Source organism: Cricetulus griseus, chromosome 3 (assembly GCF_003668045.3).
Source record: "Cricetulus griseus strain 17A/GY chromosome 3, alternate assembly CriGri-PICRH-1.0, whole genome shotgun sequence".
Lineage (NCBI taxonomy): Eukaryota > Metazoa > Chordata > Mammalia > Rodentia > Cricetidae > Cricetulus > Cricetulus griseus.
In genome coordinates this window covers 91166681-91182965 of record NC_048596.1, presented here as the reverse complement: position 1 = coordinate 91182965, position 16285 = coordinate 91166681, and the positions used below count along the sequence as shown (strand labels likewise).

The window sequence follows — 16285 nt, the reverse complement described above, 5'->3', positions numbered from 1 at the left end:
TTGGTTTCCAGGCTTGGCAGTACATGCATTTACCTGCTGAGCTATCTTGCTGACCTGCCTGCCTCCCAACTTTTCTCATGAGGGACAGACTAAACCTAGTCTGGGCTAATGTAGGCCAATGGCCAGACATCTGAGGGCAGGAGGTAAGTTGTTTAGGACCAGGATAGCTCAGAGATCAGACCTCAAGTGCTAATCTATATGCAAACACCTACTCAGGGCTGATCTGGGTAAAGCTGAGGGCAAGTTGGAGACTGAGCCAGCAGAGAGGCCTAGACACCTGGAATACAAAGGCCCTGTCTCAGACAGCCCAAGATTTGAAATGGAAAACAGACGGCAGTCCCCAGTAAGTCTGGCCTTTCCTTTTGCCCAAAGCAGATTCCCATATGTACTAACTCAGGGCCTCACAGCCCAAAGCCTGAAGGAAACCATCCCAGAGCTAATTTCCTCTTGGGCCCTCCCACTTATGCAGACATCTTCTGGAAGGGCTCTACCCTCCTAGAAGAGGGAAGGATCCCATTACTAGTCCATGTGAGGTAAACCAAAATCAATCCACATCTCAACCCATTCCTGATGTTCATGGACCCCCCAAGGGTTACCCAGCTTAGACATCAATGCCTACCTCTCAACGATGCTGTCTCAAGGCTGGACATAGACAGCTTTTTTAATCTCTTCTTTCCTCTTTTGGCATTATAGATAGAGTTAATCCTTTGGACAAGCTGGTTTAAAAACAAAAACAAAAAGCAGGGAGGGTGAGGTAACTCTAACACTAGCTGCCCCTACTTCCATGAAGACGAACTATGAGCCCATTCTTTCCCTTCCAGGCATGCAAGAGCTTTCTGCATTGGTCCAGCTGGGCCCAGCACTCGTCTTCCTACTGAAATGACCCCAGTGGAGGCTTACTAGCCATGCTTGGTAGCTCTCCATCTATTCTGTGCCCCAGGAGTGGGCTTCTGCCCCAAGACAAGGACACTAAACTTAGCTTCCCAAAGGAAGGAACTGTGATCAAACTAGACAGGATGGGAGCTCCTGGGTCCCAAGAGTCATCGAACCAACTGAGACAAAGAACTTCTCACATATAAAAACAGGAACAAGGATTCTAGCCTTTCCTCTCTAGGCCATAACCTGGGGCCTGACAGGAAGAAGCTAAATTCTCAATATACCCAAGCATTGTTTGCAAGCTAAAAATATCATTTAGCTAAATCCTGCTGCTCTGGGCTGAAGACTGGCCACATGAACACATGTGCAAATCATTGCTGAAAGCTCTTTGATTTTAAGACATAGGAAGAGCCGGTGTGATTCTTTAGGTCCCTGAAGATGTTTATGTGCACAAGAACCCAAATTCATCTATGACACTTGGTAATGGAGTCTCAGCTAGTCTTTTCCCTCCCCCTAATAACTGAGTACTAGGAAGCAGTTAGTGTAATCTTATTGATAAGGCAAGGGACCAGGGGAAAGGGGGGACTTCAGTCTATTCAAGGGGAACTGAGGAAGCAGCCCAGATTAGAGGAGGAAGGAAGGAAGGCAGAGCAGAGCTGGTTGCCTGCCCACCCACCTGCCTAGCGCCTTGGACTCATAGTGGGAAGGATACCTTGGGAATTCGACGGGCCCTGCGGCTGGACAACAGCTCACTTGTGGTGCTGAGGCTGTCCTCATTGAGGCTGGAGGGTGAAGATGGCAGGCTCAGCTGAGCCAGCAGCATCATGTCATCATGGCTATGCCTCTTGGGTAATCGTGGCAAACGATGACTCTTCCTTTCTGACCAGTTCCCACTGCGCAGAGACTGACTGCTGGGTTTCACGGACAGCTGGCATAAGGGACAGGATATGAGAGAGAGGCTCACCACAAATGTCTTGTCGGTATCCATCTGCTGGTATCTGGAGATAGAAGCTCAAAGACTGGCAACCTCAGCCTTCATCAGTTCCATGCTGGAAATCCAATATACTAGGGTTTCCTCTTTTAAGACCTTAGCTGTTCACTGGCCAGGTTAATGGCTAGATTAAATACTTGCTTTCCCAAAGAAAGTTTCACTATTTCAGGAAGGAATAAAGCAAGAGCCAATGGGCAGTGATGGCACACACCTTTAATCCCAGCACTCGGGAGGCAGAGGCAGAGGCAGAGGCAGAGGCAGAGAGGCAGAGAGGCAGAGAGGCAGAGAGGCAGAGAGGCAGAGAGGCAGAGAGGCAGAGAGGCAGAGAGAGAGAGAGGCAGACAGATCTCTGTGAGTTCCAGGTCAACCTGGTTTACAGAGTGAGTGCCAAGATAGGCTCCAAATCTACACAGAGAAGAAATCCTGTCTCAAAACCAGCCTTCCCTGCCTCCCCCGCAAAAAATAAAGTAAGGGTTTTTTGAGATCATCTATTAAGTAGAAAGAGGAGACAAAGCAGGAATCCTCCAGGCATTGTCTGAGCTTTGAGACAAGGACTGTGGAAAGTGATCCAGTCTTCCTACCTCCTCAGTCCTAAATCCTTTTGCTGGAAGAGACCATACCCTACCTGCTAGCCTGCTCTGCTATATAATCCTAGCAGCCAGGCCATGCTTACTTCCTCTAGAAAACAGGGCTCTTGGGCAGTGGCCACCAAAGTTGAGTAAGGCAGACCTCACATTCAAGTAGCTCTGTCACACCATGCCACCCCAGGCTGCCTCATTCTCTGGCCTGTATAGTCAACAGCTGACATTCTTCAGTACAGAACACCTAACTGGGGAATTAATAGTGGGACTTCCAGGAAAGTAGGCATTTCCTGAGGATTCTCCTCATTTTTCAAAAAATCCTTCTTTTCCACAGCCAATATCTTTTCCAAGTCAATCAGGCTAGCAATACAAATCCAATGGAAGCCTATTTGAGCAGAGTACATCAAACCGATAAATGCTTTATCAAAACTACCACATGATTTCAAAGCCACAAAAATGATGTACTTTTTACCCAACATTATAAAATATCCAAGTCCTTTTATCTGTCCATTAAAGAATTACTTGGGTAGGTCAGAGACAGCTTGTTTTTCTACCCGCCTAACTTTTCCTGCTTCCTGGCACTCTGGACAAGACCAGAATGAGCTTGTCTAAAAGCTTCTTTGGGCCTTTCAGCTTTCTTCTTTCTCCCTTCCTTAACTTTACTCCTCAAACACATCTTTATTGTTGTTGCTATTTTTTAAAGAGTTATTTATTTTATGTGTATGGATGCTTTACCTGCATGTGTGTCAGTTATCTGTGGAGGTCAGAAGAGGCATTAAATCCCCTGGATCTAGAGTTACAGATGGTTGTGAGCTGCCATGTGGGTACTGAGAACTAAACCTGGGTTCTCTACAAGAATTGTAATTTTTGTTTATTTGCTGGCTGGCTTGTTTATTTGTTTGTTTTTTGAGACAGTTTCTTTGTGTAGCCCTGGCTGTTCTGGAACTCGCTCTGTATACCAGGCTGACCTTGAACTCACAGAGATCCACCTGTCTCTGCCTCACAAGTACTGGGATTAAAGGCACGTGCCACCACCGCCCAGCAATAGTAAGTGCTCTTAACTGCTCTCCAGACCATTTTTGTTTGGAAGGCACATGTGCATGCTTGCATGTGTGCCTGTGCTCGCGTGCGTGCGTGCGTGCGTGCGTGCGTGCGTGCGTGCGTGTGTGTGTGCGCGTGTGCGTGTGCGCGTGCGCGCGTGCGCGTGCGCGCGTGTGTGTGTGTGTGTGTGTGTGTGTGTGTGTGTGTGTGTATACCTGTTTGAATGTGGGTATACACATGCAGGGCAGAGAACAACTTCAGGTGTTGATCATCACCTTCCACCTTGTTTGAGCCAGGGTCTCTCCATATTTGCTTCTGTATGTCTGGCTAGGTGACCCACTAGCTTCTTCAGACTCTCCACTTCCAATCTTGCTATAGGATCACTGGGATTTACTGCATTTAGCTTTACATGGGTTCAGGGGAAATATGTGCTTAGATTTTCACATTGTACAGTAAGCATTTTACGCACTGCACCATCTCCCCAGTCCCAAACACTCCTATTCCCTCCTGACAGTCTGCTCTGCTCTGTGATTCTGGAAGACTGACCACACTGACTTCTTCCATAGACAGAACAGGATTCTAGGTTTTGACAACTAGGATTCAGCAAGGTGGACCTCATACTTAAGTAGCACCCTCACTACAACATCTTGGGTACCCCTCTCTCCAGTCCCAACCTATATCTCCACCCCTTTCCCCATAAACACTGATGCTTTCCAGTATAGAGCCTAATTGGCAGTGGATCCCACACATTTCTAGGAAGGCAAGCATCCCTGAGGACATCCTACCTGACTGCCCACAAAGTGTTACAACTTGGCAGAAGTCCCTAGGTACACAACTCTTTCCTGAAGCAACCCCTCCATCAAGTGCTAGTGGGAACAGAGACCAAGAAAAGCTGGAACCCACCTTGAGAACACAGATCCTCCCTGGGCCTTCTCACTGAGAAGCTTTTGATACTGGCTGGCTCTCCAAGTCTAGCCATGGAGCCTCAAATGCCAGGACCAAGACGATTTGTGGCAGAGTTACAGAATGTAAAGGATCTAAAGAGAGCCCTGTCTTCCTGTTTTCCACTGAAGAAAGGAATACATATAGTAGTCTTTGGGAGCTCCTGGTTTTGTTTTGTTGCTAGAACTTAGATGGTAAGAAAAGAAAAAGGCAAGCCAGGATGCCCTAAAGGTACATCTCAACTGTCCATGGCAGTTTCAACATGGCAGAAGGCAATGCTCTTTCCTGAGGCAACCTCCTCTGCCAACTGCCAGCCAGTACCAGTGCGTAAGTGAAAGCTGACCTTATCCCTTGAGGACAAGGCCTTCACATTGCCTAGGCTAGAACTGCATTACCTGCATGGGTGGATTGTTGTACTTCCTGTCTTGGGGACTCCACATCCTGTGTAAAGAGTCCAAGGAGTTCTCAGACAGTTGCTGAGATTTTCTTCCAGCTCTTCGGTTCTTAAGTTCCACATCCTCATAGGGATTCTCCTTGGGAAGCTCTCCTGCAGAGCAGGCAAAGTTAGAGAAGGGAAGGACAGAATCAGAGATATAAGCACAACTCCTGTGAACCACAGAGAACAGCTTCTGCCTGGCCCTTCAGCTCATGAGTCATGCAGCTGCCTGTCAACAGTAGGGAGGCTACAAACAGATCCTGGCTCCAAGTCTACAAGCTGAGGCCCCCACTCCCCATTTCCAGTTCATCTTTGCTCAGCCTTGTCTGGCCACTGCCTTATAAATTAAGGGATTGCACAAGACTGACAGAGGACAAAACTGACACCATGAGTCTGGCCCTGGCTCTAGCGTTTGTGCTGGTAAAGCCCTGGAGACCGGCACTTCTGGAAAGGCTTTCAGAGATACTATAACTGTCCCTTTACTCAACTTTTCTTGGGTCTTCCTGCATCCAGTTTCAGGGGTGAGCATGAAAGAACTCGAAGAACTCTAGGGAGCAGAGCTTCACTAGATCCTCTAATCTATTCCTCTGCTCTCCAAGTATTTCAGGAAGGGGTCTTGTCTCAGGTAACTAGAGGGCCAAGCAGTCACAGTGAGTATTCAGTACAACTTTGAAACTTTGTTCTCTCTCTCTCTCTCTCTCTCTCTCTCTCTCTCTCTTCTCTCTCTCTCTCTCTCTCTCCATAATATAGGCTACCATCTCTACTGCTGATCTCAGCAAAAAGAGAACCCTTGTTACTCCCCATTTGGCACACTTTTCTGCAGTGACATGGGAGTGTGAAAGGCTTGGAAGGAGCCTGGGCCAAAAGAAAGGGGGAGAGTTCTTGTGTCTCAGGACCAGATTCTGCCAATAGGCACTGTATTGATGCTACCAGAAAATCTCAGGAAAGCCCTAAACACAGTCCCTACTCTTACAGATTATAAGACTGTTGAGATGTACCCTTTCCTAAATTATACCCTACCCCTCCCTTTCTCTGATATATAATGAGGCTTCTCTTTCTTTTTTCTTATATTTTTATTTTTATTTTGAGATAGGATTTATCTGTGTAGCCCTTGCTGTCCTGGAATTCAACTTTGTAGACCAGGCTGGCCTCAAACTCACAGAGATTCACCTGCCTCTGCCTCCTGAGTGCTGGGATTAAAGCAATAAGGCTTTTCTAACATACAATAATATCAACCAGTCATGTTGTAACATCAGTCTAGGCTTAATCCCAATAATAAAATCATGGTGGTAACAAGATGTAAAGAGACTCCTTACAAATACAACCCTCACTCCACTTTCCCTTGTCTTTCTGTATTCTTGCCCTAGTCCCAGTGTCATTGTTTGGAATCTCCATGGCAGTTAGCAAGCCTAGGGAAGGATCTGCTCCTGCACTATGAGCAGGACAGAGCTTGGGGGAATGCTGAGCCTGATGCCTATCCTGCTGATGCCTGCATGTACCTTACCCCCCACAGTAGTCAGACCCCACTCCTATAGGAGTGGAAACAGAGGTTGCTGGAATTATAACTTCCCTAAACAGGTAACAGGAGAAAACCCAAACTCAGCATGCTTAGAGATTCCTCAAGAAGCTAAGGTTCTCCTAAACTGTAGCATCTATTTATTAAATAAGAAACCGCAATGAATTTAGGAAATGTCTTTACAGAGGTAGGGGAGTGAGGCTACAGACTGCAGCAGGAGCAATACAAATCTCTGTAAACTTATGAGTCAAGGATGGGTCAAGAAAAGAGTTGGGGCTGGATTAAGTGATTCCCAACACCACATGGTCCCCAGAAATGGAGCAGATCTTTTCCTGTAACAGCCATGACATTAAAATGACTCTTTTCCATTCCAGAATCCTGACTAAGTAAAGTTGGCCCAGTGGCCTTGTCTGTCTCAAGTCTTAAGTCCAGCATCCCCTGCATGTTTTTTTCCCAGTCTACTCCACTGTGAGGCATACTTCAGCAGGAAATGGGGTGGTTTTCTACTTTTTGGTTCCTACCTAACAAATATCTTACAAGGTTGGGAGGTAAAGATGATAAAGAATGCCAGGGCACAATTCTTCCTGATCTGTAAAACAGGACCAGTGCATTACTGTCCAGACTAAGGAAGAATATTTGTTTATATTTATTTCACTCGCATTCAAATTGTCTTGGGCTATGTGATTGGCCAGAATCCTTATTATCTCCAGCTTATAGGAAGACCCATCTCAATCCCTTTTCATCAAGGTTCTCTGAGTGGTCAACACTTTGGGTTGATAAACTGACCACTTATAGGATGTTTATAGCAATTCTGGCCTTGCAATACTAGCTTGACATTAGCCTCCCTCAGTTACAACCAAAACTGTTCATACATTATCAAATGCCCCACCCAGAACAAAGAGAGAGAGAGAGAGAGAGAGAGAGAGAGAGAGAGAGAGAGAGGATGGACACAGCAAGAGAGATGGACTGACTGGCCCCCGTTTCTACCCCTAGGTATTTTTTAAACTTCCTAATGGTGTCTGAGGGCCATGCTGTGAGTCCCAAATCTAATTCTTTTTTCCCTATATTCTTCTCTCCTTTTTTTCCCAGAATCAAGAGCTTTGAAAATTGATATAAAATCTAAGGCCCCGAGAAATAGGTGCAAGATGAGGCCCAGAGAAGCAGTAGATGCACAGTGTGGCTGCATGTTAGTGACAACCTGGAAAAGAACAGCTGGAGAGCACCAACTTCTGCATGCTGGGACTGCCTCTTCCTGTTCTTCCTGTCCAGCCCTAGTGCCAGCTTCTTTCTTCTCTAATCTAAGTAACTCACTAATCACCATGCTCTGCTTCCTAGCCTTGGTTGATCCCTGCACACTTATTGATACCAGTTCATTTGTCACCTGCGCCTGGTGACAAGTTTCATTATGACTGTTTCATTGATGAAATCCCAATCATCCATCTCTGCAGGCAGGAAAGATGACTGGAGGCATGGATGGGCAAAGAGCAAAGAGATGCTGAGTTCCGGAGCCAATAAACTGAATTTTCTGAGAGCAAGTAAACACCAAAGGAGAGGCTGTGCTCAGAACACTACATGGCTTCCTAAGGGCAGTCCATACAGCATTTGGAGGGTGATAGAGTAGTAAGCCAACACTGTCACTGAGCAGCCCCATCTCATTAAGCTTGGCTTGAGAAACCAGAGGTCCCAACCTTTCCCAGCTTTGCTGACAAGATAAGGACCAGAGACATCCCCAGTCACTTCTGCTTTGCATTCTTCTGAAAAGGGCTTGCCAGAACCCAATCTCAGCACACTGATTCGTCTAGAAGAAGACTCCAGGTTCACCAGGTCCTAGTCCCACTCTTCTCCACAGCTCTTTGGGCTGGTACACAGGAAAACTGCCTTCTTCATTCCCAATTCCCAAATAAACTAGAATAACAGTTTAGAAAGGAGTGCATGTATCCAAGATACCCATAATACTCCAAGCTTCCTGAGCTGCAACCACAGCTAAGGCCTTAGTCTGTAGCTCACCCCACCCCCACCCCCAGCCATCCTCTGGCTTCAACTGGCTATTTCTCCTGGGTCTCCTCCTTTCTCCCTCCCTCACACAGAAGGGAAAGGGCCAGGCTGAGGGATCAGTAACTGCTGTTACCCACCCTCTAAGGCTTGACACCAATTCTCAGGTTTCCCTGGGCCACACATCTTGGTTGCTTTGCTTCCTGTGGCAGTATCATGTATGGTGGTAGGTTCCTTCTATTCCTTAATGTTGCCTAGCCTGGGGTGGGGGGTGAATGAGAGTAGGCAGAAAAAAAGCTGAAAAGGCTTTACTGGCAAGGCCTACTGGCTCTGTCCTGACTTGTATCCCACTGAAGTTCCAGTATCCTGGAAGTTCTCACTGGGCTTCAGCTTACTGATGGGAGTGGGAATCTCAACAGGCATGCAGTCCAGGCTACTTGGTTAGGTAGAGGCCACTCCACATAACTCCTTAGCAAGCTGCTTTCTAAGGTGCATTTTTCATTATCAGGCTCGGAACGCAGCACGCTTTATAGAACAGCAGCATCTTCCAAGGGCAATGTCAAGTTAGACAGACAGAGGTTAACAGCCTCAGGAAGCAGCAAGGCAGCAAGTATCTTCTTTAATCTTACTACTGCAAATCAGCAGCCTTTTAAATCTCTGCCTTTCTGAGTATCCCACCCAATAGTACCTCAGGCATCATGCCTGATGTGGGCAGGAGGCCAGTAAATTCCCCAAAGTGCTTTGCTCATGTTTGCTGTTAACAGAGATGACCTATTAGCCTCTGGGCCAATGGGCTACAGTCTCTAACAATCCAGGAACACCAGGCCAAAGGGATGTACCCAAGATGGAAATTTAGCATGGGTGCTCTCTGCCTCCCTCACAAATCTATCAGCATAGGCCCAGAATACAGCTTCCTTTGTCTCAGTGGACCTGAAGCAGCACAAAGCTGGATAATCCAATTGGAACCAGAAACAGCTTTAATCCCACAAAGCTGAGGCTGCATAAGAAAGACCAAGGCTATTAGAAGTCAAGAGCCATTGATCAATCCTAAAGTGACCTTCAAAGTTCAGCAACAAGAAAGCTCTGGAAGCCTCTAAGAGGGCTCCACATTCTTGAACCTCTTTGAAGAAAGTGTATGAAAACCAACCAGAATCTAACAGAAAGAAAATATTTCCCCTTGTATTTTTTTCTTCAATCCTCTCTAGTTAGGTCCTAAGATTCAGACTGAGCTGTTGTCGGAGATCCAAAACAAAAGAATATACCCAAGGCATTGGCCTAACAGACTCCACCCCAAACCACAAAAGGCAAACACCCAAATCAATGCCTGGGGGACTCTTACCCTCTTTCCTATACCCCATTCCCCTTCCTTCTACAAAAGGCTTCAAGGATCCAGAAGTTAGATGAATGATTAAGGAAGATGCCCAATCCCAGCTTTACTGTGTACAGCACTTCCCCCTAGAGCTTTACCTCATCCACCAAAGAAGGAACCAAACAGACCCTACATTTCTTGTCTCTTCACATAATATCCCAGAGTAGAATAGGGTCTCCCTAACACACAAGAGGAAAATAGCCTCCCCTCCTAAAAAGGTCCAGGAAATAGTTCTCTGCCTAGACACTACCTCCAAAACATTTTCCCCAAACACCCTGTGATATTTTGAAGATAGTTGGCCCCAATGAACTCACTGGGAGTGGAACTATTAGGAAGTATGTCTTTGTTGGAGTAGTAATGGCCTTATTGGAGGAAGTATGTCACTGTGAGGGTGGGCTTTGAGGTCTCATAATGTCCCAAGCATGCCCAGTGTCACAGTTCACTTTCTGTTGCCTTCTGATCAAGATGTTCCCCACCATGATGATAATGGACTGAACCTCTGAAACTTTAAACTGTCACCTCAATGAATTGTTTTCCTTTATAAGAGTTGCTATGGCCAGGAGGCGGTGGCGCACACCTTTAATCCCAGAACTCAGGAGGCAGAGGCAGATGGATCTGTGAGTTCAAGACCAGCCTGGTCTACAGAGTGAGTTCCAGGACAGCCAAAGCTACACAGAGAACCCTGTCTCGAAAAATCAAAAAAAAAAAAAAAAAAAAAAAAACCTAAGAAACCCTAAGACACATCCCTAAACAGAGTTCAGAGTTCAGAGAGAGAGAGAGAGAGAGAGAGAGAGAGAGAGAGAGAGAGAGAGAGAGTCACCTTCTCTTAGTTCAGTTGCTGCAAGAATATATCCTCCCCTGAAATCCTTGGGCAGCACAGAAAGGCTTCCCAAGACATGTAAGCAAACAATAAGGATTACAGTTCTTCCTGCCAGTTGTGCTGTAGGGATAATAAAAAATCTACAGCTTTCTGCCATCGTATGGCAGTCATAGTGAACACTCACAAGAGCCTTGAGCAGTAATAATAACATTACATTTTTTGCCAATTAAAAATGACCCTGTGTAGCCATGTTGGCACATGCCTTTAGTCCCAGCACTCTGGAGGCAGAGGCAGGCAGATCTCCGTGAGTTCGAGACCAGCCTGATCTATAGGAGCTAGTTCCAGGACAGCCTCCAAACCCACAGAGAAACCCTGCCACGAACCCCCCCTCCCCCCCCACAAAAAAAATGGCCCTGTGATAGGAGGCAGGGAGGCTGGGATGATGATGGAAGATGAAACAACAGAGCTGTCTCTTCACTCATTAGAAATGTTCTTCCACTCTGGGACACTGTATGAGAAGGTAAGGAAACACACAGGAGGCTGGATGCTTTTCTGACAGATGAAAGTTGTACAAGATAAAACAGGTACTGAAGCATCTTTCTTAACTGCTTACCTAAATTCTGGACCTTTGGCTCTAATCCCCATAGCTCTGGGTCAGCTCTGAATACAGAGCTATTATTCCCCACATAGGGCTCTTGTCCTTGCAATCTTACTGCTGCAATGCAATTTCCCATGAACACATGCTACATGCCCCATACACAGGAAAGCAGTATGTCTGTGGGTCTGAATGTGGTTACTATATCCCAAAAGGTGCTAGCCCAGTAATTGGTAAAGAGGAAACTATGGGGGCTAGTGAAAGAGCTCAGTGGTTAAGAGCTCTTGCTGTTCTTGCAGAGAACAAGAGTTCAGTTCCCACTAGAGGATTATATGCCCTCTTCCAACCTTTGCAGGCACCAGACATGCACATGGTTCACACACTTACATCTAGGCAGAACACTCAGATGCATAAAATAATAACACATAAAAATAAAGATAAACCAAAAATAAGGAGGAAACTATGAAGAGATGGCACAAACCAATGGGGAACTAGATGCTCACTTCGTCATAAGATTCTCAAATCCTAAGAATCTAGAAGGTTCTCTCTACTGTGGTCATTACTCTCTCTAATGTTAATTAAGACCATGTTCTCAGAATTCAAGACCCGAGATAGAGCAAGACAGCACTAAAATGAGGACAGCACACTGCTTCTCCCTGCTTTGTTGATCTATTCAGAGACAGATTTCACATAGAATCAATGTCTCCCTGAAGGAGATAAGGATAGAACTAAAATGAACACCAAAAAAAATTGCCAAAGGATAGTATGTGCCTATTATAATCCTGTTACTCCAAAGGCTGAGGCAGGAGGATTTAGAGTTCCAGACTATGCTGAGATGCATAGCAAAAGACTTGTCTCAAAAGCAAAACAAAAATACTCAAAATAAGCCAAACCCAACACTGTCATTTATTCCTTTGTAGACCCTTGAAATCAAGCCTGCTCACACCATGCTTATTCCCTTGCTGGGAGATAACTCTAACAGTGCTGCACTGTAGCTCTTCAGGGCAGGAGGAATGAATGGTTCCAAACTATATTCTCCAGGTGTTTATATAGAAAACATCTCTGAAAGGTGAAGACACTGTCTATGGCCCAGGCAGAGGCAATCTGTTTTCTGACCAGAAACTGTTCTTGTAGGGCAACAGTTGAGCAGATTTACTGCAAGTCTTTGAAAAACCCAGTGTCTCCTATAAATGTGGGGTTTGGCACTTCTGCTGAGGCCTTCTTCCCAAAGCCTCATGTCACTGTGGTGGAGGAGAGTGAGCCTAGGGAAACATGGAGCTCATGTTGCCTGCTGTGCCATAAATGACAAAGTCCTTTGTGATACAGGAATCTTCTTTTTTTAGAATCTATGAAACTGGGATATGCATCTGAATGTCTGTTCCCTCAAAATTCACAAGGGTTTCCTTCCAGAAACCCTTGTGAGTGGGTCTCTGGGAGGGAATTAGGTCAGGAAGGAAGAACTCTCATAAAGGATCAGTGACCATATAAATGGCACTGCACTGAACTCCTTCACCTCTTAAGCCTCTTAAGTCACTTAGAAATAACAGATGTCTTTGAACCAGGAAGCAGGCTTATACTAGCCACCAAATCTGCCAATGTCATAGTTTTAGCTCACTTAATCCTAACAACAATTTTTTTGAGATTTTATTTATTTGTAATTTATGTATACAAGTATTTGCCTGAATGTATACATATGCATCATGTGTGTGTAGTACTCATGGAGGCCAGAAGGCGGCGTAAAAGATCACCTTGGAACTAGAGTTACAGTTGTGGGCTGCCACATCCGGTGATGGGAACTGAACTTGTGTCCTCTGGAAAGACATCCAGTACTCTTAACTACTGAGTCATCTCTCCAAACCCCCAAACAACAATCTTAAGTAGTATTAATTACTACTTAATTATTGTTCCCAGTCTCATAGTGCCATTGTTTTATAGAAAAACAGAGCCCTGCAAAAGTTAAGTGACTTGCCTAAGGGTACACAGCTAAGGAAAGAGTATCTGTTGGTGTCTCAAGTCTTCCAAAAACATAAGAAAGGAATGACGTCATTTGTCTCTTCCTGTGGTCCCAAAGGCCACAGGATTTCAGCTCACTCAGGGTTAGGCTCAGCTTCTCTGTTATCATTTCCAGAAATTACCTAAGGTGGAAGGAACCATGCTGTTCCACATGAGGTGGACCTATGAACATCTCCTTCTAGTAGCTGTTCTATAGTCCCTAGGGAAGGCCCACCCCTACTACCTCTCCCACTGCTTACCCACAATGTCTTCATAGGCATTCTCTTCTAAAGTGCTTTTGGATCCAAACTTGGGTTGATTCTCAGTACCATTCTCAGTAGGAGAAGAGGGGTACAGGGACTGGAGACTGGACGCATCCTCAAACTCAAAGGATTTTCTGTGGACAAAAGCAAGAGTCATTTTGGCTGGATCAGATCCCTTTGTGTTGTTGGGAAGAGCCATGGGAACAGTAATGATCAGAGGCCCTCCTCTTCAAACTTGTTATTATACCTCTGAGCAAGAGGACAAGACGGTCTAAAGGGCCCCAGTCTGAGCCACTGTAATGTGCTTATCTTTTCTAATACCAGTATGAATTAATAACTTCCACAATTTAAAAACACTTTGGGCTAGTTCAGCAGGAAAGGTGCTTCCACTGAGCCTAATGACCCCTGTTCAAACCCTAGTACCCACATGGTAAGAAACAATTCTTGTATGTTGTCCTCTGACCTCCACATACATGCCGAAAATAAACATAATAAATTTTTAAAAAGATTTTATTTATTTTTTATTTATTTATTATGTATACAGCATTCTGCTTCCATATATATCTGCACATCAGATGAGGGCACCAGATCTCATAATGGATGGTTGTGAGCCACCATGTGGTTGCTGGGAATTGAACTCAGGACCTCTGGAAGAGCAGCCAGTGCTCTTAACCTCTGAGCCATCTCTCCAGCCCCCAAACAATAAATTTTAAAAAGTGATCAGATGCCATCAAATTACCCCCCCCCCCATCTCTCACCTGTTCTGGAACTAGCGCTGTAGATCGGGTTGGCTTCAAACTCAAGATTCACGGCCTCTGCCTCCCTAGTGCTGCTCTGCCTCCCCAGTGTTGGGATTAAAGGCGTGAGCCACCACCACTGGGCAAATATACCTGTTCTTGTGTCATCTCACTGGCCTTCACAATAGAGCTGGCAGGTATTGTGACATTTACAAACTAGAAGATTGGAGGGACAGAAGCAGGATTTTCCAATGCTGCCTGCTGTCTTAAGCTTCCAACCACAATTCTGGCATTCAGACCTAAAAGCATCCTTCTTGAGAAGATTCTACCATTTCCAAAGGAATAGAGAGAACAATCAGTTAGTTCCTAGCAAGATCTCTGAGGAGAACATAAGGGCTCTACACTGGAAGGTCATGTCCAGGGCTGTTAGAGGGGTGGAAGAAATAGCTAGAACAAGATGGCTTGTTAACACAAGAAGGTTTGAACCCTCAAAACAGTGTCAGACCTCTCCTTCTGTAGAACTCAAAGAGTAATCAGCTGTAGTGTCTCTCTGGACAGTCTATTGTTCCTACCCACCAGATAACCTACACTGCAGAATTGGAACTACAGCTTCTTGGATCCTAAGACGTCTTCTTCTTTTCCCCTCTTCCAAGTTGGGATGCTGGCAACATCATCTATCCAAAGCATGTCCCTCCCAGCGAAGCCCAATGAGATGACACATGAACAGATACATTTGACATGGCATTTGACCCTTTTTTAAAATATTAATTATGTGTACTTATTTTAGGCATGCATGTGGAGGTCAGAGGACAACTTATGAGCTGGTTCTCTTTTCACCACACAGGTCCTCTGAATTTACCCTCATGTCTACTGGGGAAAAAACATCAATGACTGAACCCTTCTTATCCTTGAGTGCCTTCCTATTTCAATGATACCCTTTCTTTCTTGTTTATTGAATATTCATCTTGAGATCCCTGGGTTGCAAATCAAGGACTGGCTACACCACCCACTTAAGTGCACCTGGCCCCTCTGCAACATTCAACCAAACAACACTTCTTATCCTGGTAGTATCCTGCACTCCCATCAGCTCTAATTTTCACATAACCCTGCCAATTATTTTTCAGGCTCTAATGAAAATCAATCTGTCTGTCTGTCTGTCTGTATGTCTCTCTCTCTCCCTCCCTCCCTCCCCCATGCCTGGCTAGGATTCTCTCTCTCTCTCTTTTTTTTTTCCAACTTTTTTATTTGAATTAGAAACAGGATTGTTTTACATGACAATCGCAGTTCCCTTCTCCCACCCATCCTCCCCTACCCCCCCCAACTAAAACCTTATCTGTCACATATCTTTTCTGCTCCCCCTGGATGGTGAGGCCTTCCATAGGGTGTCATCAATGTCTATTGTATCCTTTGGGATAGGGCCTAGGCCCACCCCCGTGTGTCTTTGCTCAGGGAATATTAGGATTCTCTTTTTTAAAAGGCTGTTCTTATTATTTTGACCCAGGTTTCTATGTAGCCGTGGCTGACCTAGAACTCACTATATAGACCAGGCTGACCTCAAACTCACAAAAATTGCCTGCCTATAACATTCTGAGTGTTGGGATTTGAAAGCATGTGCCACCATATGCAGTTCTAAGTGGCCTTTTAAATGCCATGGTTTCTCAGAATCCTGTCTTTAGGTTTCCTTTCCTCATATGTACAAATATCCACGGCCAAGCACTTTATTCCTGATGACTCATAAATTTCTGTCTTGGGCCTAGACTTCCCAACTAAAAAGTCAAATACTATGTGAGATCAAGTCTTCATTTGTGTAAGTGTAGACTGAACATCTAATACAAGTACCATGTTGAAAGCCAACACATTGCCTATCATCAAGATAAATAGACTCTGTTTTTCCAGGATTTTTTTGTTAAGTGTGCATGTCTGTACATATTCATGTAGGTGTGAAAGCTGGACTTGGTTATCTTCCTTAATTATTCTTCATCTTGTTTTTTTGTGTTTGTTTTTGAGACAGTGTCTCATTCTGTGTGGCCTTGGCTGACTTGGAACTTACTATGCAGACCAGGCTTGCCTCTCCACCTGTCTCCCAAGTGCTGGGATTAATTAAAGGTGTGTGCCACTCCTGTGTGCCTTGTTT

At 45.2% G+C, this 16285-nt stretch overlaps 1 protein-coding gene across 7 annotated transcripts in view; it reads right to left on the bottom strand.

Moving 5' to 3' along the window:
- Window positions 1-16285, bottom strand: part of Dennd2b (DENN domain containing 2B) — a 184745-nt gene that overhangs the window by 18847 nt on the left and 149613 nt on the right. For all 7 annotated transcript variants that reach the window (XM_035442292.1, XM_027410047.2, XM_027410049.2 and 4 more), the window contains 4 exons: window positions 13412-13548; window positions 4827-4978; window positions 1589-1804; window positions 620-716 (listed from right to left, as the gene is read on the bottom strand). In XM_035442292.1, the coding sequence (XP_035298183.1) occupies window positions 620-716; window positions 1589-1804; window positions 4827-4978; window positions 13412-13548 (602 nt within the window). The remainder of the gene's footprint in view (window positions 1-619; window positions 717-1588; window positions 1805-4826; window positions 4979-13411; window positions 13549-16285) is intronic.